The sequence below is a fragment of the Micromys minutus genome (genome assembly GCF_963924665.1).
Source record: "Micromys minutus genome assembly, chromosome: 1".
Taxonomy (NCBI): Eukaryota; Metazoa; Chordata; class Mammalia; order Rodentia; family Muridae; genus Micromys; species Micromys minutus.
This window is the reverse complement of record NC_137969.1, coordinates 169,314,320-169,338,798: the sequence shown is the minus strand read 5'-3', so window position 1 is coordinate 169,338,798 and position 24,479 is coordinate 169,314,320. Positions and strand designations below refer to the sequence as shown.

Here is a 24,479-nt window from a genome sequence, read left to right as displayed (position 1 = left end):
GGTTAGTGGAAGCTAAAAGATCTGCATTTCTATTTATGAACTTGTCACCAAATGGGTGTATGTGTTCCCCTGTCCTCAGTTTCCTGATTTCTCCTCAGGGACACTGACTTCTATGGTATATGAGGGCAGCCTTAGCCAACAATGCTGGGAGTGTGTATTTGGATTATTGGTGCAGCCTGAGAAAACATAGTAAATGTCATGTCAGGGAAAACATCTTACCTACGAATTGGGTATTGTAGTGAACAGCTCTAATCCCAGCACTCAGGAGGGTGGGGTAGGAAGTTCAAGAGTTTAGGATTAGCCTAAGCTATGCAGTGAGAGTCTGTCTCCAAAAAAGATAAAGGAAACCACTGACCTGGCTTCCTGTCACTAGTAGGAGTGTGTTTGTGTCCTTTCCCATGATAAGCCCTAATGAAGGGCTAGTGTTGTAATCTTAATTCCTACCAAGTTGCTTGAGGAAGCTGGGGGCCACACATGCTGTTAATTTCCTTTCCAGACATGTAAGAGTTCCTTCAGAATGTTCATGAAGTACTTTTAGGTCCGTGAATATGAGGCCATGCAATCTGAGTTCTCTCCTTATTAGCTTCCCCACTTAGACACTGCCCTCCTCTGACCAGAGCCTAGGGATGTAACACACAATCTTCAGGGCATGCACAACCTGTTCATGGGCCACTGCACTCACTTGAGTTCAGCAGGCAGGGCTCGGGATGTTTGTTCTGGGCTGCTGCTCCTTAACTCTTGGAATATCTTTGCAGACAGAGGGATGTCCAGGAAGCCAGAGGACCTGTATGTGCGGCGTCAGACAGCACGTATGAGACTGTCCAAGTATGCGGCATATAATACGTACCACCACTGTGAGCAGTGCCAACAGTACATGGGCTTTCATCCCCACTACCAGGTAGGCCTCAGGCACTGGCTGGCTCTCTGGCTGCTCCAAGCAGCTCCTGCTGGTACATCACAGCCCATCTGCTTATTTCCCTGAGGCTTCCTGATAATATGTGATATTGTCAGGGTGAGGAAAGAGAGTTCTAGAAGCTCTTACTTCCTGAGTTGCATGCATTCTAGCTTCGCCTCATATGTTGTGAATATACTGTGGACCCTACAGGACAGTGAGTCCCCTGAGTCATCAGTAGCCAAGACGAGGATGTCATTCCTATCTTTAGGCTCTAGAAAACCTAAAAATTACTTCAGTGCTAGCGACACTCACTGAGTACTCACTAAGGACCTGGGAATGCAGACACAAATACATTTTGTTACCATCCTTTGGGTTCATGGTCTCGGAGGGAGATGGGCACCTGGGCAAGACTTCAGAAGAGCAGGAAGGAGGAAGGAGAGTTATGTGGTTGAGGCATAGAGATCACATAGATAAGAAAGAATTTGCTTTATTGAGCACCCACTCTATGCCAGCAAGATGTTTGTCTTTCACATGCATCAGCCCTTTCTGCCATGAATAAGCAAATGAATCCTGGGCTGGGCCTCTGGTGGGCTCAGGCTCTGGCTGGCCCTCAGGGAGCTGTGTTAACACCACACCAGTCATTCATTCAGGTTGGATAGAAAACTATCCTTGCTAGGCTCTTACCTAAGCACCATCATCCCTGCCTTACAAATGAAGACAGTTTGAGCACTCCTCATCAGAAAAGCAAGTCATCACTAACATGATGCTCAAAATAGTTCATACTTCAAAGCCTTTGGGATTTTAGTTTACAGATGCCCCACTTCAAGGGTCCATAAAAATGTTATAAAATCTGGAAAAAAATTCTAATACCCTCCAGATCAAGCATTTCAGATATGGGATTTTCAATCTTTATAATTCAGGTGGAGTATCGAGAGGGTTTTGAATGATCAATAGGACTTTGCCAAAGCAGGTGAAAGGGAAATGGCATGACCAAAAAGGGTTGGACAGACTCTGGGAATGAGAATGGATCTCAGTAGGGTGTGGCTGGAGCACAGAGTAGAAGGAGTGGGTGACCCGAGGAAGCAGTCGTGCACTGGGATGAGGCTTCTTCAGAGGACTCTAGGGAAGGTTGCGGCTTCGATGGGCTCTTCCTAGCTCATTGGTCTCTGCAGAGGACTGAAGGTTAGCTATTAAACATAAACTCCAGCAGTTTAGATTTAAAAGTTTCATCTTAATTCTGACCAAAGTAGGTGAAGCAGGAGGACATAGAGGGCTGGAGAGGTGGGAGCCAGGGACACCTGCTCCTGGTAGGGAAGGGAAGACTGTGGTCTTTCGGAAAGGCCCCAAGGCAAGCATTCCCATTTGCTGTCTGTCCTATTTACAAAGGGAAACACCATCTAGTGGCTTTAATTCAGCCTTGTCTTAAGGTTGGTCACCCAAGGGATAGCAAATGCCTTTTGTAGAACTACATTTTTAAGTATGTTGCTTTACTATAGATGATATAGAAAAGCATTCTTAACAGGTCAAAGTACTAATACTATTCATATCCAATAGAAAAGACCATTTTCCCCATGTTGGATGAGGTTTTTGTTTTAAGAATTTACAACAACAACCATGTGAAAACATTTTCTTTTCTTTCTTCCCTTAAAAAACAAGTCCCCGTATTTCACTGAATTTATTTTTTTCACCATTGGGACGGAGTCTGTTTAGGCAGAAAAAGTTTCTATTTTCTTTACATTGAATTTTAATGTCTTGGTACAGGTGGTACAGTCTCAGGCTTATGCCTTAGTTTCTCCCTGCTTAGTTATTGTATGTATTGCATGTTAAACTGTTGAAGGCATTCAAACTCATAACCATTTACTCAACCAATGCTCTAAAGTTATTATTCAGCATGTTTCCTACTTAATATATTGGGGATTTTCCTACCTAAATATGGAGATTCTTTTTTTTTTTTTTTAGATTTTTCTCCTATGCATATAGAAAATTTATAAAATGTCAAAATTATAAAAGCAAATTTTCATTTCTGTATAGTCTTGACAATCAGAATACCACTTACTGAGACTATTTGCTTAACTTTTGAACTTTAATAAATGGAAAAGAACTCACAAGTCCTTGTCACTAGTTATGGCAGTAGCCTTCAACAATGAATTGTTACTTAAAACCAAGGGTATCTCTCTTTCTTCTCTGCATCAGTGAAAGCCCAGAGCACAGGAGACAGGAAGCAGAAACACCCTGTGTTTAGATGGTGGGGTTACCCCTGGTGCATGCGCATGAGGTGTGTGGGTCTGGGGGTAGTTAAATAGGAGCAAGCTTAGGATGGTAAGGGGATTTGGATCCATTCTGGTGAGGGATACAGAGGCACCAGCCAGCTGCTGTCATCTGAGTCTGGCCCCCATGTCTTTGCTTCTTCTCTCTTTTGCCTTCTGAGAGCCAGTGTCTGTCTGTCTGTCTCACTCACTCACAGTTTCTCTTTTAATGACTCTTCTTCCATTGCCACCCTTACTGCATAGTCCCCAGGTCTGATCCCCTTGCTCCCCAGAAGGCTCTATGGCTCGGGTAGAGCCTGAGTAGAAACAGAAGACAGTGTGTGCTGGTGTGTGCCTTCCTCTGCAGATCCTGGCATGGAGGGCAGTCAAGTGGGAAAGACAAATGTCAGGAGGGTCCAGGAGGCTGTCTAAGCTGAGAACAAAGCTAGATGGAGGCGTGGGCCACTCCCAGCAAAGAGTGCACACAAACAGTCACGTGGGCTAGGAGGAAAGTGCAGTTAGACCTGGGGACAGAAGTGAGCCCAGGACCTCTGGATGCTAGTTTCTATGCCCATACAGTGTTCTTGACTTCTAGGGATGGCAGTCCTTCCCAGGGTTGTTAGTGACAATACAGAATAAACTGAACTTTTATTCAGTTCATTCTGGCACAAGGCTGAATGTATAAAGTCATACCATGTTATTTTTCTGTTATATGTCAGTTCTTACGACACCTATAAAAGAAAATGCCCCACTAGAATGAAAAATGGAAGCTGAGCTTAATGGCATAGACCTGTAATCCTAGCTACGCAGGTGACTGAGGGAGAAGGATCATAAGTTCAAGGCCTGCTGGGGAAACTTAGGCACTAACTCAAAACACTGAAGATGGCTTAGGGCTGTAGCTTAATGGTGGAGTGCTTGCCTAATACATGTGAAGCCTAGGTTTAATATGCCATAGATTGAAAGAAGAAAAATTCAAAGCAAGGTGTAGGGCTGGTGTGCTGGATTGTTTAGTTAATTGCTTGCCTTGCTAGCTTGAAGACCTGAGTTTGATTTCTAGAACTCACAGAAAGAAAAAGCTGGGTGTGGTGTTGGACACATGTCATCCCAGTGCTGGGAGGATAAGCAGGCAGATGCTGGGGCAGCTTAACATTGCAGGTTCTCGGCAAATAAAATTAATGAAAGAGCTTGTCTCAAAAAACTGAGGTGCCCAGTGCTTGAAGAGAGATGCCTAAGGTTGTCCTACAGTCTACACGTACATACACAAACACACACACACACAAACACACACATGAGCATCTACATGCACACTCACACACATGAGCATCTACATGCATACACACACAAACACACACATGAGCATCTCCATGCACACACACACACACACACACACACACACACACACACACACCCCACATATGTACCATGAGATTTGCATAAAAAATGCTTTATTTGCTGACCCTTGATGGGTCTCTAGGTCAAATCTCAAAGGCAGAAAATCTTGCTGATATAAGTGGCAGGGATTCAGTGTGGAGCCAGGCTCTAGCTCTCCGTAGGTGATCTTGGGTGTGCTCATCTGATCTGAGCATCTGTGTTCTATGCTGTGCATCTTTTGCACTTTGGGGAAAGGTGGGTATGACCTGGGTGTAGTCATGGCCAGACTGGGCCTGGGTTCTTTCGGGAAGCAAGTTGGACTGTGATGCTAAGCTCTGTGCTCTCCCCTCGCACCCCAGCTCTCTGAGTCCACCCTGCACGTCTTTGCCTTCTCTTGCTCCATGCTAGGAGAGGAGATCCAGCTACACTTCATCATCCCCAAGTCCAAGGAGTACCACTTTGTCTTCAGCCAACCTGGAGGCCAGCTGGAGAGCATGCGCTTGCCCCTCGTCACAGACAAGGTACTGCCTTGGAGTTCCAGGGGGATAGACGATCACTGAGTTGGGAACTAGACACATAGCTGCCTGAATCTAGGGCATTTGGGGCAGGGCACAGAAATAGTATGGTGTCTGAACCTGGGGGATGCTGCTGAAGGTGTGGTCTTGGAAGTCACTCACGATTGAGCCTTGTGATAGTACTTGTTAAGTATGCTGTCCCTCGATATAGCTGAGCCTCTGCTTCCTCACTGGTGAAAGTGGACAGTAATAATTCCTTTTAAAAAACTTGCCGATGGGCTTGGAGAGTTGTTAGACTCCTTGCCTAACATGCACAAAATCCTGGATTCTCCAGCATCACATAAGCTGAGTGTTGACTCATTCTGTAAGCCTAGTTGCTGGGGAAGTGAAGGCAGGAAGATTAGAATTTCAAGGCCGCATAGGTATTCAAGTCCAATCTGGGATGTATCAGATCCCATGTCAAAAATAGCCACAGCAGTTGCTTGCTGTAAGAGTTACTTAGAATAATCAACATGAGGTGACTACAGTACCTGGGATACACCACACGTTGGTGAGATGTCCACCCCCTCCTCTTCTTGAAATGGTGAAATGCTAGGCTAGACTGAGGTAGAAGGAGTAGGAGAACAATTCCAAGGTTCCCTTAAAGCCTTCCCCACAGTGTCCAAAATGACTGACCCACAGCCACCCGTGTTTTCTTTCTTCTCTTCTCTTTCCCCATGTAATTTGAGGAGTGAGGGAGGGAACATCCCCCACATCTCACGATTTCTCCCATAAACAGTTCAGGGCAGTTTCTAAACCTCTCCTCACCATCTCTCCCTCTATAGAGATGTTCCAGGTAAGTTTCCTGGCTTCCCAGATCCAGGCTGACAACCTCAGGATTGATGTTATTTCCCAACCCTTACCAACAGACATGAGTAGCAGACACTGCTCCTGCCCCTCCAGAGTACCAGCTGACAGCCAAGCTGGACTTGGCCTTGCTCACCCAGCAGTCTGTTGCTAACAAGGCAAGGGGTCTTGGCTACTAAGATGTCTCCACCCCGGGATCTGGTGTTGCCATAGCCTTTTAGTAGGTGTACCAGACAAGATTGTTCCGGACTCAGCTCACTCTCCCAGCCTCCCAGCGGTACCCACAAGCACGAGTTGTGTATGTAGCAGGTGTTTTGAGGAATTCAGAGGCAGAATGAGCCCTAGCTCAGTCAGAGTTGCTTATTGAACAAACGGCCAAAGGAGAGTTGTTGACATGAGACTTTACCACTCGAAAGTGTGGTACCTAGGCTGCATCAGATGTCAGTGTCCACAGCGATTGGAGTGCTTGAACATAAAGGAAATAACACCTGCCAAGACCAGATCGCACTATGAGGTGACAATGGGTTTGGTTAGCTGATGGATACCAGTTAAGTCTTACTGTATAACACCCATTCCTGAACCAGGCAATATTTGACCTGTCATTCTGAGGCCTGCAGGTGAAGTTTGGACAGATAGGTATTCTGAATTTGATCACAAGTACCCTTGTGTCTGGGTTAGCAGTCACTGGGTAGTGGCCAGCCAGAGGCATCTGCTTAGAGTGGCATCGCTGGGATGTTCTTCTTTACCTTGTACAGCTCTGAGCCCCAGCAGGCGAGCCCAGGCTTAATAATGGGCACGCTCTGAGAAGACACACTCTGCTGGACCGGGCACTGAAATGGGACAGCATCCTTTCCCCTACATTTTTATCAGCTGTGACCAATCACAATGCTTTCTGATTAGAAGTAGCTGTATCTTTCCATGAAGGCTGTGAGAAGCTACAAGGAGTTGAGCCAACTTTTACATATATCCTTCTTCTCTCTTCCACCACTTTGCAGAGTCATGAATACATCAAAAGCCCGACCTTCACGCCAACGACAGGCCGGCACGAACACGGCCTATTTAATCTGTACCATGCAATGGATGGAGCCAACCACCTACATGTGCTGGTGGTCAAGGAGTACGAAATGGCCATTTATAAGAAATACTGGCCCAACCACATCATGCTTGTCCTCCCAAGCATCTTTAACAGTGCTGGAGTTGGTAGGTGACTTTGGCACATGTGCCAGGTATGGTTTCCACAAATACTCTGGAGGATGTTTTAGAGGGAGAGAGCTGATTGGTTGACATCGGCTCTTGGCTTGTGGAATGTCCAAGTTTATGGGTTTGAGTGTGCATGTACATGTGTGTACCGGTGCACAAGCATGCATGTGGAGGCCAGAGGGCAACTTTGGTGTCATTTTTCTGAAGCAGTCCATCTTGGGTTTTGAAACTAGGTTTCTCATTGCCTAGCACCTCAGAGATCTGCTGGATTCTGCCTTCTCAGTGCAGGATTATGCAGACAGATCACTTTACCCCAATACCCACCTTTTTAATAGGCCCTGGGGCTCGAACTCAGGTCTTTGAGCTTGCAAGACAAGTACTTTACCAACTGAGATATCTCCTAGCCTCCAGGTTAGAATTTTCTTATGAATATCCTTTTCTAAAAAAGAAATGTTTGGTTGCTTATTTAACTCATTTTTTCAGCTGTTAGAAAAAGAAAGTAGATGTGAATATGAACTATAGAGGGGTGTTTCCTTGTTGGTGGTCAGTGGTCACTGGAAGAGGGATATGTGCTTTTGTTTCTGGTTTGTCTGGTGTGGGCTGTCTTGTGTGTGTGGGTATAGGATGGGACCCTGAGTCAGGTTACTTGGTCATCTCAGGGGCTGCCCACTTCCTGATCAAAGAGCTATGCTACCACAACCTGGAGCTGGAGAGGAACCGACAGGAGGAGCTGGGGGTCAAGCCTCAGGACATCTGGCCCTTCATTGTAATTTCTGATGACTCCTGTGTGATGTGGAATGTAGCCGACGTGGACTGTCCTGGAGAACGGAGCAGGTGAGGTACCCGGGGCACACTTTGCCCTTCACCCAAAGCACCATGAAAGACAGTGATGGGAAGCCCCCTTTCAGCCTTGGGAGCCACAGTGTGCCTCTCATCACAGGAAGCCAGGGCTCTGAAGATGGCAGATGTAGACCCGATTCTTTTGTTTTTAAGTATCATTAATGAAAAAAAAAATTAATGGGATATATAATACGTACAAATGTAAGGGCTGGGAAGGTGGCTCAGTTGTGAGGAATACTTGGCTACAGAGTCATTATGATGGAGTTCAGGGCTCACATAACAAGAGATCCATTCAGCAAATGCTTGTAACTTTCACTGTAAGGGTTCATATGGCTGCCACATGGACACAAATATATGCATATGTGCATTCAAGTACACACACAGACACATATGTGTGAAATAAATCTTTAAAAAACAAAAACAGGGGCTGGAGAGATGGCTCAGTGGTTAAGAGCACTGACTGCTCTTCCAGAGGTTCTGAGTTCAAATCCCAGCAACCGCATGGTGGCTCACAACCATCTGTAATAAGATCTTCTGGTGTGTCTGAAGACAGCTACAATGTACTTATATTAATTAATTAATTAAAAAACAGACAGCATATACTTAGTGGGGTACACACTCACAGAGCAAATGTGTATACATGTATACAGCTTTTCCATACCTCAAACATATCCAGTTAGCTAACTTCCTATCAATAAATGGTCATTGCAGTCTCCCAAGATGTCCCTCACGTTGGACTCTGGTTCTGATCCCACCCCTAAACCCTTCACTCTTGGCACTTTACTTGTGATTTTGAGCAAGCAGATAAATCTTTTGGAGTTCTAGGTTTATCATTCATTTAATCTCTAGGTTAGAGTTCATTGTAAAGATGAACTAAACCATTATCTATATGTGGACTCATATAAACTATATGACTATATAGTTTGACTGTGTTCTGCACATAGAAGTAATAGTAAACATGAAATACTTGCTAGGATACCTGGAGTGCCTTTGGTGGGTGGTGCTGGGCTCAGTCCGTATCAGTTCTGTCTGGCACACTCCATGCAGTTAGGAAGCCATGCTCTGGCTGGCTTGCTCCTGTCTGCTTGTTATCCAGAGACATTGGCCTCTCTCCTCCCAACAGGGAGTTTTCCTGGTCAGAGAGAAATGTCTCTCTGAAGCACATCATGCTGCATATTGAAGCGTCCCCTAACATCACACACTACGCCCTGATCGGCATGCGGAAGTGGGCCAGCAAGACCCGGGGCCGTGAGGTGCAGGAGCCTTTTTCCCGGTGCCATGTGCACGACTTCATCATCCTCAATGTAGACTTGACCCAGAACGTACAGTACAACCAGAACCGGTGAGCACGGGGTCCTTGGGGGTTGGGGAGGGGGGCGGAGCTGGCCTTATAGGATGCAGCCTCAAGTAAGCCTGGACCTGCAGCATTGTGCTGTTGCTGTGGTAATTATGTCACCAAAGCAACTGGAGGAAGGAAAGGCTTATTTGGCTCGGAGTCTGAGAGTGAAGTCCACCAGGGTGGGGAAGGAATGGTAACAAGAGTGTGAGGCAGCTGGTCACATGGCCTTCTTGGTCAGAAAGCCCAGAGAGATGAAAACTGGGTTCTTTATTTAGCATGCCACGAGATGGTGCTGCTCACAGATAGGGTAGTTTTCCCATCCCAAAGAACCCATTCTACAAAATCCCTCAGAGACATGTCCATAGGCTTGTTTCCATGGTGATTCTAATGCCTGTCTATCACATTGATGATCAAAGTTAATCATCACAGTTACCAGAACAGCAGCTCTGCCCACAGCACTGGCCATCCTCAGATGATGTATAATTGTTCTGAGTTCATAGAGTTACTCAACTCCATTTCTTCATTCATAGATGCTTTCCTTAGTGAGCTACCTTGTGTTGGGTGTTTCTTTTGCTTGGGCTTCCTTACCAAGTAAGTCACTTTTCAGATAATTTTGCCATCTGTCTTAGTTAGGGTTTTATTACTATGAAGAGGTACCATGACCAAGTCAGCTCTCATAAAGGAAAACATTTCATTGAGGCGGGCTTACAGTTTCAGAGGTTTAGTCCATTGTCGCCATGGTTGGAGCGTGGCAGCATACAGGCAGGCATGGTGCTGAAGAGGTAGCTGAGAGATGTACAAATCGGCAGGCAGCAGAAAGAAAGAAACACTGCACCAGGCTTGAACATTTGAAACCCCAAAGTCCACCCCCCCCCCCCAGTGATACAATTTCTCCAACAAGGCCACCCCTGCTACAACAAAGCTATACTTCCCAAACCTTTTCAAGTAGCACCACTCCCTAATAGGCAAGCATTTAAATCTATGGGGGCCATTCCTATTCAGACCACCACACCATCAAAAAAAGCTATGAGGTAATTTGAATGAGTTACTTTCCAGCCATAAGTCTGTTGATTGAGTGTGCTGTATGCCAGGCAACCAGCCCTGTAGAACTGGCCGTGATGGGTGGTTTCTCTCTGAACCTTTTTGTCTCAGCTATAAAAAAAAAACAAACAAAAAAAAACCCAATATTTTTACACCCTGGGCTGTGATTGTTTCTTTTTTTAACATTTGAATAGAGACCTGGAGGTCTGACTTGCCTAGCACACATAAAGACCTGGATTTGATCCCGAGTAGCACATAGACTATATACAGTCCCAACTCTTGGGAGGTAGAGGCAGGAGGATAGGAAATATGAGGTCACCCTTGCTGCATAGTAAATTCATAATGGGAGAGTGGGGGGTGCAAGATCGAGGTCATTTTCTTTGCTGGTTGAAGAACGAAAAGGTAGTGAAGAAGTCACTGGAAATCTCGGAGAATCCCAGCAATGCCATCATATGACCCTGGGGGAAATCGGTGTCTGCTCTTGGGGTTCTTAGTCTCTCTAATAAACAGAATTTAAGAGCCGGTGCAAGTGAAGGTTTGGGAACAAAGAATAGACTCCAATGGAAACGAGGCTTGCTATGGTTTCAAAGGAAGACCTGAAGGCAGGCAAGATGTAAATCTCAGAGGATGGAGAAGAGCTGGCGTGGAGGTCAGTCATCTGGCAGCAGACAGCCAGACTGTAGGCAGCAAGGAGAAGCCTTGTATGGATTAAGGTAGTTTAAAAGCATATTTACTGTGTGCATGTGCACATGCACACACACACACACACACACACACACACAGAGAGAGAGAGAGAGAGAGAGAGAGAGAGAGAGAGAGAGAACATGTTTAGGCCCTGGCTAGCATCCACAAGAAAAGAACAGAAGCAAAAGAAATAGTTATGCCTTTCTGAGGCAGGGCTCTAAAAGGCAGGCAGACCCAGCAGAACCTCACAGTAGCTCATAGGGACTGAATCAGAGAGCCGTAATTCTGGGAGGGCAAAGAATATTAAAGTGAACCTGCTTCCTAGGTGTGGTCCTGTTATCTGATCACCTCTCCTCCCTGCCCACCCCCATTAACTCTAACACTTGTAGCCCTGATGATGGGTGTCTGGGGGCATGGGAGTTGTGCCCAATCAGACCTGCTCTTCTTCTGGCTCCGAGCAGGTTTACATGTGACGACGTGGACTTCAACCTTCGGGTTCACAGTGCTGGCCTCCTGCTCTGCCGGTTCAACCGCTTCAGTGTCATGAAGAAGCAAATTGCGGTGGGTGGGCACAGATCCTTCCACATCACATCCAAGGTGAGTGTCACAGCTCTGACAGGCAGGTGCTCAGGCCAAACCCAAGTTTCCCTGGTATCAAAGCTGAAAGGAAGAGTCCAGGGGCGGAGGGGGATGCCTCATCATTTAAGGGAGTCAGAGCATGGGGCACTTGGTACCGAGCTACTCTCCACTCTCTAACATTACATAGCATCCAGTGAGAAGATGCAGAATACAAGACCACAAGTGAGCCTTTCCTGTGCACGCCTACGCTCCCACCCAGTCAGGGGGAGCACATGAGACTTTTCTCCAGACCACTGGATAGCACTGGCCTAAAGAACTGTTGGCACACACCTGGCTAGCTATCTCAGTGGCCACATTTGTCTGCCCAGGAGCCAGGGTGTGTGAGAGAGCTGTGTGTGGCTACAGCTGTCCTCGCTTAGCAGACCCAGATGTTGAAGAAAAACCAGAGCAGACACCCCACAGAAAGCCAGGTTAGCTGGCCAAGCCCTGCTTGAAGGTCCCCCTGGTTCTCATTTATGTCTTGTTTATCTTGAATCTTATCCTGACATGTGACATCAAGGTGTCCTTTCCCAGTGTCTGTCCTTCCTAGTCTTCACCAACTCTTTGCAGTGACCTAACGTGAGCTGATACACATCTGGATCCAAATAATAGTATCCATGGTCACCTCCGCTGGTGGTGATCAGAGCGTTCTCAGAGAACAAAAAAGCTTAGCTCACAGTAGTAGGACTTTCAAGTGTGAGGCCTGTTCTACCCAAGAACTTGAAAATCAATGAGTTAAGTCACTACCACTTGATTTTTTTTTTAAATTGAGTGTGCCACACTTGTTAACCGTAGGGTCCACTAAGGTCTTTCTACCAAAGGCCCTGATGCTCCTTTCAGATTCTCAGTTTATTTTATTTCCCCATTGTTGTTTTTAAGCTCTTAGGTTTGATTGTGTGTGTGTGTGTGTGTGTGTGTGTGTGTGTGTGTGTGTGTTTGTGTGCGTGCTCACATAAACTATGGTACACATACAAATATCAACAAAGAAGACAACTCTCCTTCCACCATATGAGTCTTGGGGATTTAACTTAGGTCCTCAAACTTGGCAGTAAGTTCCACTATTTGCTGAATGATGGAACACAGCCCTAGGTGTGGTGGTCGTGGTTGTTTTTGTTATTATCTTAGATCTTTATTCTACCTACAACATAATCTTAATTGCATGTTGGTTAAATATAGGGAAGCTACTGATATATTTTAAAAACTTTTCATGTCGCTAAAGTCACTTATTTTCATTTGTTTTGTTAGACATATTCTAGGCACCTAGTAGTCCCTTGTCTCTCACGTATATAGCTGAGGAAGAAGTCAGCCAGACCCAGTGACGCCCCACTGTTAAAAGCACCGTGGAGCTGAAGGAGATGTCACAGGGTGACCTAATGTAACATCTGGGTGATGAGGAGTCTATGGGTACCCTGGAGAAAGAAGCATGGTGCACCAGGAAGTGAGGTAGAAAATAGAAGTTTCTGTGACTGCCCACAGGAAAGAGTTAGACTTGCTGTAGGAGTGACAAGAAGCCAAAGTCCCAAGAATTATTTTGCATAGCCAGGCTTAGTCCTAACCACAGCCCCATTTAACACAAGTTCACTATGTGAGCTAGCTCTTGTGTCCTGTGGGAAAAAGGCTAATGGAACAGCTTAAGGTAGAAAGATTTCTTTTGGCTTCCGGTTTTGGAGAGTTTGGTAGTGGGATTGCCATAGTGGAGCTGTCAGGGTGAAGGGTTCAGCCTGTGGTGGGAGTGTGTGATGGTGGTGAGCCGTGATGTAGAGAGCAGGGAACTTAAGGCTGGGCTGTAGCCTTTAATGGCCTGCCCTTAGGATCTACTTCTACTGGCTGGGCATCACTTCCTGAAGGATCCATGGCCTCCCTAAACAATGCCACTAGGCAGGAACGAGTCCTCAGAACAGCCAGAGAAGGGATTAGAGTGAAACTATCACAGAATCATCAATGAGTTCCAACAGGGGTTTCAGATTCATTTCCTTTATTGAGCAGTCTTTGGCCACAGTAAGGAAACTGTAGGTAGATGGCTGGATAGTAAGGTGGAAGGGTTGTGGGGGAGGATGCAGGGGGATTTGGGGATCAGGGAGAATCTGGTTTCTTCTGGAGCAATGGTTCGCAACCTTCCTAATGCTGCAACCCTTGAGTTCAGTTCCTCAGATTGTGGTGACCCCAGCCACAATATTATCATTGCTACTTTAAAACTATAATTTTGCTTCTGTTATGAATTTTAATGTAACTACTTTTTTGGAGATAGAAGATTGCCAAAGGAATCACAACCCGCAGGTTGAGTACCAATGCTTTGAATGCTTCTGTGGCCTAGGTGCTGAAGAAGAGTTCCCCAGGCCCACATGTGCTTTTGTTTTCTCTGCAACAGTTTTCTCCATGGAGTGATCAGGGTGTACAAATCAGTGTGATCTCATTAGTCAGTTTTTGTAGGCTTATTGTGTGTGTGTGTGTGTGTGTGTGTGTGTTCTCACACGTGTCAGCTTGCAAGTGAAGCTAGATGTTGGAGGTTGAGGTTGGTTGTCTTGGACTACTGCTCTCTTGCTTATCCTTTGAGATAGATACTATCTAGCACTGAACTCAGAACTCTCTGATTGGCTGGCCCGTGGGTTCCCGGGATGTTCCCTGACTCTGTCCCTCTCCCAGCCCTGAAGTTACAGATATGTGTGACCATACCTGGCTTTTACATGGGTGCCAAGGATCTGTGCTCAAGGCACAACAAATGCTTTACCTGAGACGCCTCTGAAGCCTGTCCCTCTTCCTGGCAGGTGTCTGACAGCTCTGTGGCCATTGTGCCTTCCCAGTATATCTGTGCCCCGGACAGTAAGCATACGTTCCTGGCCGCTCCTGCCCAGCTCCTGCTGGAGAAATTCCTCCAGTACCACAGTCACCGTTTCTTCCCCCTGTCTCTGAAGAACCATGACCACCCCGTGTTGTCTGTAGACTGCTACCTTAACCTGGGACCGCAGGTAACCCAGCTTGGGATCTATAGACTAGGTGGCTGAATGCCAGGATCTTGAGACATAATTAGTATTTATCAGGGATCCATAGAGATCAGCCCGGGACTCCATGGGTAATGGGAATTTGCATGCTCTCACATCCCTTGCATAAGGTGGTGTTATATTGACATTACTCATGTAATCCTCCTATACACTCAGAATCACCTTTAGATGACCTATATCCATTACCACGTATGTGTTCTGTACATACTTGTGCCGCACTGTTTAATGAAACAAGGATGCAGAAGTCTGTACATGCTCAATACAGATTCAGTTCTTCAAATACTTTTGACCTGTGGTTCAATGAATCTGTGGCTATGGATGGAACCTATGGATCCTGAGGCCAACTTGTACTCAAGCCTTTATCTCAGATGCTCACCCTTCTTGACCTCACTCCAAAATTGAGGCAGAAGGATGCTGTGTTAGTCAAATAAAATTTAGGAATCTAACCCAATTCTGATGGCAAGGCATTCCTGACTCAAATCAATGTACGGATATGATAAATTGAAACAAACCTCCTGGAACCTGTTTTCAAAGGATATGATTTGGAAATATGATGTCTATCTTTATCCCAACCCCCAACCTTCAGCTCAGCTAAGTACCAGGTACTTACTAGATATTAGTCTCACAGTGACCTAGTACTTCCTAGACGGTAACACCTGTCCTGGACTTCTTCTCTTTCAGATTTCTGTTTGTTATGTGAGCTCCAGGCCCCACTCCTTAAACATCAGCTGCTCTGACATGATGTTCAGTGGGCTCCTGCTGTACCTCTGCGACTCTTTTGTGGGGGCTAGCTTCTTGAAGAAGTTCCATTTTCTGAAAGGTACCCTATACTCCTAGCCTGGATCTGGTGTCTCTTATGACAGGACCTTAGGCCTGATACTTTTTGGCCAGTGGGTAAACTGAAGCTCAGAGAAGCAGAGCAACAGCCTCAACTCTCAAAGTATCAGAAAGCTGGGACTGAACCCTAAGTTTATTCTTCTATGAAGTTCAGTAGAGAGAAGACATTTTCTTTTGGGGGAATGGCAGGCATTTCTTTTTTCTCTGTTCTTCTCCCCTGTCTGCCTCCATGTCCTTTATGTTGGTGTCCAGAGCCCCTCAGAGGTTTCTCCAAGGTGCAGAGCACCGTGTGACCTCCTTCACTTCTCCAGTCTTCCTCCTTTTCTGGTTAATGGTTGGCACTGGAAAGGCTTATAAACGAGCGCTTGTCAGCCTGGGATTCCAGGCCTGCTCCGGCTCCTTGCTGGCACTCCATGGACCCTGCCTGTTTTCCTTACTGTTATTCATTTAATTAACAAGAGTAGAGGGTCAAGGCTTTGCTCTAACAACTTGTCTAGCTTGTCACCCGGGACTCCATGAGCCTAGGTTAGCTAAGAATGTGCCCCCCCCCCCCAAATGGTAAACTTACTTAAAATGTTGAGGTAGGGCATTTTGGACTTAAAAAAAAAAATCCAAACCCTTGATTATTCAGAACTTTGTAGGTGTTAGCAAAGTGATGTCTCAACGTGAAAAGGTTGGACACTCATGTCAGGCCTAAGAGGATGACTGAACACAGGTAAGGAGGGAGGAGGAGACTGTGAACAGAGCCTGGTTGGATTACTGCAGGCCGGGATCTATGGAAAATTCCTGTGGCTGACCATGTGGCAAAAATGAGAGCTGCCAAGGCCCACATGATTGGAACCAGGGTTGACCTGAGATAGAGGAGAGCCCAGGGCTGGAGCTGAGAGAGCTTCATTGGGGATCAAGCCCTCATCTCTCTTCCCGTCCTTTCCGTCTGCCCCATTCTCCTTTTCTGCTCACATCCCTTCTGCCCAGCAAGCCTGCCTCCCATCCATGTCGCTGAGATGATACTCACTCAGAAGGGATCGGAGGTCACTGGGCACCTGGCATTCCCATCCAGGCGTTCGGTTATTGTGAGTGGGGTCCCCGTGTGGCTCTCCTGGGAGAACTCACCCCTTTCTCTCCTTGCCCTCTCTTGTTGCCTTCTTAAAGGAGCCACCTTGTGTGTGATCTGCCAAGATCGGAACTCACTTCGCCAGACGGTGGTCCGCTTGGAGCTGGAAGATGAGTGGCAGTTCCGACTGCGGGATGAGTTCCAGACAGCCAATGCCAAGGAAGACAGGCCACTCTTTTTTCTCACTGCACGGCACATCTGAGAGACCCTGGAAAAGCTCCGAAGAGTGTGGGGTCATCAGGACTCACCTGCCACTGAGGCTAGTGAAGGTCCCAGACCAAGGGGTATAAGAAGTCCAGCACACCCAGAGGTGGTCATGCACAGCCTCTTGTGACTCATGTCACAATGTCTTGTGGCAGATAATGATTTAGAGCCACAGGCATGAATCCTTGATAGGCAGGACTGAAAACCAAAGACTACTGTGTTCTGAGGCGGACCACATGCCCTGAGCTATCTTGAAGTCTGCTATTTGCAGAGTGAAGTTTTGCTAAGTCATTCATATGCTTCCATGAACAAAGTTGACTTGCTCTAGAGAACCTTGGCTTATCATGTGCCTGTGACTATGATTTCACAAACTCCGTTTCCGACAACTTCCTGCAGAGCAATATTCCAAAGGAACATCTTAACTGTAAAGGTTGGAGACAAGAAAGCAAAAGAGTAGATCATTTAAATAAGAATTATTTAATCACCTACAAGTTTTCTTTGTAGGAGCTAGCCTAAAGGCATCAAATTTAATATGATAAATGAATTGTTTAACCTTAGAAACAATGTGACTCTATTGAAGTAATATGGGGTAAATACCCTACCTCTTATAAAGGGCAAAGTGGAAAAAATTTTCTTACAAACCAAAAGGGCTTTAGGGAGGAAATTAGGTTTGTAGCTGTGGACTGAAGAGCTGCCTTCCAAAGGAATGAAGACCAAATTGCTTACATGATAAGTAGTAAGAAAAACCAAAGTGGTACAGGAGACAACAAAGAGGACCGGGGCCACGGCTCAGCTGTGTGAGTGTGAGCAGTCGATTCCTGAGGACTGAGTGTGTGCAGTCCAATCCTCAGGACTTAGTGTGTGCAGTCCAGTCTTGAGGACTGAGTGTGTGCAGTCCAATCTTGAGGACTGAGTGTGTGCAGTCCAATCTTGAGGACTGAGTGTGTGCAGTCCAATCCTGAGGACTGAGTGTGTGCAGTCCAATCTTGAGGACTGAGTGTGTACAGTTCAATCCTGAGGACTGAGTGTGTGCAGTCCAATCCCCAGGACTGAGTGTGTGCAGTCCAATCTTGAGGACTGAGTGTGTACAGTTCAATCCTGAGGACTGAGTGTGTACAGTCCAATCCTCAGGACTGAGTGTGTGCAGTCCAATCCTCGGGACTGAGTGTGTGCAGTCCAATCTTGAGGACTGAGTGTGTACAGTTCAATCCTGAGGACTGAGTGTGTGCAGTCCAATCCTCAGGACTGAGTGTGTGCAGTCCAATCCCCAGGACTGAGTGTGTACCGTCCAATCCTGAGGACTGGAATTTGGATCCCACCACACACATAACAAACCACAAATGTCTGTAAGTCCAGCCCTGAGAGATTTGATGCTTCTGTCCTCTCTGTATGCTCAGGTGGGCACATGCACACACACTCTCTATCTCTTAAAAAACAGCAACAAAACAGTTAAGAACCAGATTTATAATTTCTTGAAGTTCACTTTTAAGTGACCAGCCTGTGTTCTCTTATTTTTCTCAGTTAATTTAGGGTGTAGTCTGGGCTTCCCAGAAAATGTGGAACCAGAGAGAAACCAGTGAATGTGTGTTAGTTGCCATGATGATGTTTAAATCAACACCCTAGAATGCCACGTGTCAGCCTGTAAGGGAAACGCTGAGATTGATGTTAATCAGGACAGTTGCCTGTGCACACTTAGATTCGGCCAAGCACCACGCATGGTAAGAGTTCAAGGAGAAACCTGTCCAAGTTGATGCCAAAGATTTACTGCCAACCCTTTTCCCCAGGGAAAAAAAATAGACAAGTATAAAACATTTACATCGATGTTTATAAAACAATCGTTTGTGAATGTCATGATTCCCGTTTCGTAACAAAAACTGATCTCTAGTTCAGTTTGTCTTCTGTGAACAGTGGCTCCTGTGCCGACCTCCCCATTTTATGCATTAATTTAAACAAACACTCTCGACTGTTCTAGTCTTATAAATAAAACGTATAGTGCACTTCTTGTTTGTGTGGTGGGTACGGATTGTATTGTTCTGAGGAGACAAAGTCTGCGCAGTGATTTCCCGGGGCGCCTGCTTAAAATCTCATGACATGACAGAATAGTTCAGCGCAATGAAAGACCCAGTCTCTAGGTGGAAGGTGAGGGCCGGCTGTATTAGTTCGCTTTTGCTTTAACACTGGTCTCAGACACAAAGCAATCTAGAGTCAGTGGTTCTCAATCAGTGGCTCCTGACCCCTCAACTTTCCTGCATATCAGATACTTAACATTTTGATTCATAGCAGTAGCGAAATTACAGTTATAAGGTAGCAACAAAACTATTTGATGGTGGAGGGTCACCACAGCATGAAGAGCTGTTTTAAAGGGCCATAGCATTGGGAAGATTGAGAACCACTGAGCTAGAAAAGAAGAGAGCATAGTTAGCCTCCACAGTCATTTGAAGTACACAGGTTGAACAAGGTAAGGAAACCGGAGCTGCAGAAGTAAACACGATAAAGACCCAGAAAAAGACTCAGGAAATGCCATTTAGTGAGAGGGAGGGGAAAGTCGCGTGGAGATGGAGAACCGCATCTCATGAAGCAGGTAAGGTCGGGACTGGGAAGGAGGAGGGTGGAGGTGGCAGTTTGGGATATAAAGTGAATAAATAAATAAATAAATTTTAAAAAGTCAGAAAGAAGTGAGGTGACAATGTATTCAAAGCATAAAGACCAACTACAGGTCAGAGAAAGAAAATCAAATGCCTCCATGGGCACATAAAATGATGACCACAATGCTTTGCAGACAGGGGGGCACTGCTACAAGCCAGCTAAAGCAGGAATTGTTAGAAGTACAAGATGGCCACTTAGTGACACGGTGACACTCCTGGAGAAAATCGATTTTCTCTCTCTGCACAACTGAGCAGTTGGGCTCTGGGAGCAGGGAAAAAAATGAAATGAAAGGAGGGGGTGTGGCCACTCCTAAATCGAGGAGGACATCCCTATTGTACAAGGGAGTGAGTAGGCAGAGGGAAGAGTCCAGGTTGAATGTGGCTGCTGACTAAACCAGACCATGAGAGACGGAGGGAGAACAAGAGAGAAGCCACTGACCAAGATGTGGTCCAAACCAAGAAACCTGGTGTAGCCAAAATGGCTGGATTATGTAGGGAAGGGCAGCCCAGCCTTGGGCTAGAGAGTTCAGAGTAGGGGGGCAGGGAATGACAGCAAAGAGGGCCCTGTAATAGGGTCTGAGGGCTAAAAGGAGAACTTTGCAGCTGGGTCCTATTTGATATGTTAATAGGCATCTCAGCTTTTTGCCTAGGGTTTGAGACACAGCAATAGAAAAAGTGCAAAATGTTCAGCTATGCATACCATTTCCTCACGCTCCAAATACCATGAACTAGGTTAGTACTCTGCCTGTGGGGAGCGGTCAATGAGGAGGCGGAGAGAAACTACAAGTGTACTGTTAATGATATTCCCATCAGGGAGAGGAAGCACCTGAGGTTGGGAATCTAACATCCAGGGCTGGCCCCTTGTGTCTGTGATTAACATGGGTGATCTCTTGGGAGATGAAAACCTTTTATCCCATTTTTAAGACTGCTCACTGCAAACCTAGTGCTCTCCTTTTGACAATTCTGAAACCTGTGTGTTAACCAAGCATGTGGCTACATATTTAGGAGGGAGGCCCAAAAATGTAAGGGACCAGGACAATAAACAGTCATCTTCTGCCTCTTAATGGTGTTTTATGACAAGAACCCATGACACCTCCACCCTACCCCGAGCCCACTGACCCCTGGTCAAGCTCCTGAGTTCACTTGTTGTTTGAACATAGTCTAATTGTTGGTTCACAGATTCTGTGGCCTCACAGATTCAATGCTGGCTGCTCGCTCCTGTCTCAAAGGACTCCCTGTGAGGCTGAGAAACTCGGTGTATTACCCACTTTGCTTGTTGCTATAAAAAGTACCTGACAGAAGGCACTTAAGGGAGAAAGGGTTTATTTTGATTCAGTTTGAGAGGATAGACTGTCATGGCGGGGAAGACAAGGCTGCAGATGCATGAGGCAGCCAGTCACATTGTATCCAGTCAGGAGACAGAGACATGGATGGCAGTTCTATTTCTTCTCTTCATTCATTCGCTGTGGAACTCTAGCCCATAGAATGGCGTCATTTACATTTAGTGTGGACAGTCTCGCTCAGCTCATCTAGTCTAACATCTTGCCTGCAATCATGCCTAGAGCTTGACAATATTAGCCTAGGTGATTCTTGATCCTACCGTGTTGACAGTATTAACCGTCAGACTTAGCAATATGGCATCCTATCCATTTTATCATGGGCCCACCTGTTGTGGCGGATTGGCTGTCCTCAGACTTTAGCACCCATGTAGGTACTTCATAACTGTAGCTCATCAGCTGAGAAACTGTGTGGGACCATGGAGTGTGCCTCCCCAGGAAGCTGCCCACTTTCATGATTGCTTTTGTGCAATCACCTTCCCAACTCTGGTGAAGGCCATAGCTCCCAGCACCCCTTTCCTCATTCTCAACTGCACCCCGCCTTCAGTGATCTTCCTTTCTGCCACGCCCTTCTCTCTTAGCAGAACAAGCCTCTCCTGTCTCCTTTATACCAAAGGCTCAGCCCTGGTTTTTGCTTCAACCTTCTTAAGACAACCTCTCTTCCTTTGTATCGGTAGCTCTAGGACAGGAATGGGTAAGTCTAGATTGGAGTACTGTTTAAATGTTTGCCTGTCTATTTGGTTGGCTTGGACTCCTTGAGTCAAGAGAGATGACCTCCAGGTTTGAGGTCTGCCAATTTTATGTGCCAGGCAAATAAAATGTGTATGTTTTCACATAGTTAAGGAAACACACACTTAACTATCATTTATATAACAATTTCTCCACCCTATTCTAAGTGCAAATGTCAACTTCTCCCCCTGCATGGAATAAGCCATGCAAGGAGGTACTGGATAGCTCAGTTTTGTACCCCAGCTAGGACTTGATCTATTCACATCTGTCTGGCTCTCTCTGGTGGCTTCATCCTGCCTGGGCTTTCCTTAGTGTTGACCCATCTTCCAATCACCTATCAGGGGTGCTTCCTCAGAACACAGCCACTTCCTGTATTTTTACATCTCTGGAAACTCAGCAAACAGTGTTTCAAGAGTTCTCGTTAGCATAGCAGGGCTTCTCTTAGACACATCTAGACTGGAACCTCTTGCTATAGTTGTCACATGGTTAAGTTCTTGGGACTTTACAGTGCCCAGCATCTAGCCATGATTCACACATGCTATGCAACTGTTCTGTCTTGAGCTATCTGCCCAGTGCCATGGCTGTCCTAGTTTTAAGGAGTTGGCTGTCTTCCTTGCTCCTCCCAATTCTCATTTGAGAGTATATCTGTAACCTTTAATGTGTCTCTTCAGAGGCTCCCAGATCCTGTTCCCCTGGCAGAAATACGCCTGCTGTTCTTACAGGAGATTTGCATCCAGCCATCATTTCTGATTACAAACAGAATAACATCACCCCTGGATTTCCTTACACCTTCACAAAGGGCAGCTGGATCTGGGTTGATCTCCACCCCTGTTTCATATTCACATCGACCCACAGCACCTCATTTTCATTTGTAATAAATCTGGTCTAGTCCCCAAGAGTTCTCAATACTGGTAAGAAAGAACATCTCTCCTGGTCTCTGTTTCATTCTGGTCTTATTTGTCTCTGTTGGGAACACAGAAGCTCACATGTCAGGCCACTGTAGTCCCTCCAGGGTGAGCCAGAATCTCTACAAATAGTTGATTTATAGCATTTGGTTTACATTCAAGTTACGTGCAATTCTTCATGTGCTTAGAGATCTGAACACCAAGCTGTTGACAACAGCTTCAGTGGGGAAGATTCAGGGAGTCTATCCAGAAACAACGAAGAGGGCCACTGAATTCCCCAGTCTGTTCAGAGCATGCCGTGAGGATTCACTGGAATCTCACACGAAGGTTGGAGAGATACCTCAGTGGTTATGAGCATATGATGCTTTTCTGGAGGACCCAGGTCCAGCGCCACCAGGCTGTTCATAACTGTTGATAACTCCTGTACCTGGAGATCCAGTGCCTTCTTCCAGCATCCTTGAGCACTGCACTTGCACAGTGTGCATACATAACAGTCAACACTCATGCATGCACATAAAAACTATCACACTGAACTCTATTCATGTGTGTCATTAATGTTGGCCATTTTAAAACTTCCTATCAAGGCCTTGCTCTTCTGTCTCAGGGATCCTGTGATGCCTTCTTAGCACTAGGATTGTCCCTCCACACCTCCCAGCTCTTGCCTTGCTTTGTCTCTTTGTTTCTCTTTCCTCTTCTAGAAAAACTCCCAAATGGATCCTAAAGCCATGACTCCATGTCCCTGCTGTGAGTTCCTTCACCCTAATCTTGCTTCCAGGGTCTTCCTTTGGTCCCAGCATCTTCCTTCCTTCTTAGCTCTTTGCTGTGCCATGTTTTTTGTAAAGTATGAAAGTCATGTCACCATCAACTCTGATCATAGTCACCTTCAGGAGTGTGTCCCAGCATGCCCTGCAGCACCTCTCTTCCAGGCCCTGTGTTGGAGTCATGCTCTGTATTCATAAATTAAAGAAGGCTCTGAGGAGATTGGTTTTTCTAATGGGCAAAGCTTGTCCTTAGCTTTGCTGTTTGGTTATTTTGGAGGCTTTGCCTGTTCCCCAGGAGGCAGGGCTGGTGGGTGCACACTGCTCCTGGTCTCATTTCTCAACAGAATCCAAATCTGCTCTCTTGGATCAATACTCCTGCCAGCTTCTTTCTGAATTAACACTGAAGAGGGAAGAAATGGGGAAGCAGAGACTAGGGATACAGATTCCATGTGAGCAGCTTCTATCTGCACTTTAACGCCAGAAATCCAACCAAGTGGCCCCTAACTTACTCTGTAGCTGTAGCTGGTCATGAACTTACAGTAACACTCTTGCTTCTGCCTCTGCAGGTTGAGATTATAGGCATGTGCCCTTATGACTGACTGATTTATGTGGTCCTGGGGAACAAACCCCAGGTATCATACATTCTTGCCAGTCTATCAGTTGAGCCTCTCCACTTGTTCTGAACTGGAAGGCTTAGTTTGCTATTTTGGTAAAAGAGAATGTGTCATATATTGATTAAAAATTTTAGTAGCTATATAGTTAGTGAGGATCTAAAATTTTTAGTTTCCACCTCGATTTTTTGTTTCCCCTGATATCTTGAGTTCTTCCCACTCTGTGGACATACTAACATGACATACAGTGTCATAGACTCTTAGCCATGTGCCATCTTGCACAAAAGCCACACTCAAGTGTCTCTGACAACCACAATACAACCAACTGTTAAATACCCAATTTTTTTCATGTAGGAAGCATTCCAAGATCCCTAAGAATCCTTGCCATGATAGTCAGCTTGTTGAGATCTCTAATTATCCTAAGCCAGTTACTCATAGTCCTGGAGGCCTCAGATTCTAATCTAACCAAATAGAACATCCTTAAAACCCAAGTATAATGCTCCACGCTAATTGTGGGACTCACTGTCGCCAGACTACAACTCACCCTGGGTCCCCAAAGGGATGGGGCTTCAAGTATATGCTTAATGGACTTTCATGACTAAGTGACATGAACATGCATGATGACACAGAATCCTCTAGTTCCTGACTTTAGAGATGCATTCTCCATCCCTCATCATCTGAGCTCAAAATTACCTTTCTGGTATGTGCGGCTCCTAAAAAGAGACTACCCAAATGCGCTCAG

The 24,479-nt window shown here is 45.9% G+C and overlaps 1 protein-coding gene across 3 annotated transcripts in view; it reads left to right on the top strand.

The window, feature by feature from the left end:
• GREB1 (growth regulating estrogen receptor binding 1) overlaps nt 1–16,747 on the top strand; it is a gene marked incomplete at both ends in the record, with an annotated part of 66,160 nt that extends 49,413 nt beyond the window's left edge. For all 3 annotated transcript variants that reach the window (XM_080909544.1, XM_080909543.1, XM_080909542.1), the window contains 9 exons: nt 756–898; nt 4,872–5,033; nt 6,869–7,073; nt 7,733–7,907; nt 9,037–9,255; nt 11,439–11,574; nt 14,361–14,561; nt 15,276–15,414; nt 16,584–16,747. In XM_080909544.1, the coding sequence (XP_080765670.1) occupies nt 756–898; nt 4,872–5,033; nt 6,869–7,073; nt 7,733–7,907; nt 9,037–9,255; nt 11,439–11,574; nt 14,361–14,561; nt 15,276–15,414; nt 16,584–16,747 (1,544 nt within the window). The remainder of the gene's footprint in view (nt 1–755; nt 899–4,871; nt 5,034–6,868; nt 7,074–7,732; nt 7,908–9,036; nt 9,256–11,438; nt 11,575–14,360; nt 14,562–15,275; nt 15,415–16,583) is intronic.
• Nucleotides 16,748–24,479: the final 7,732 nt, after the last annotated feature.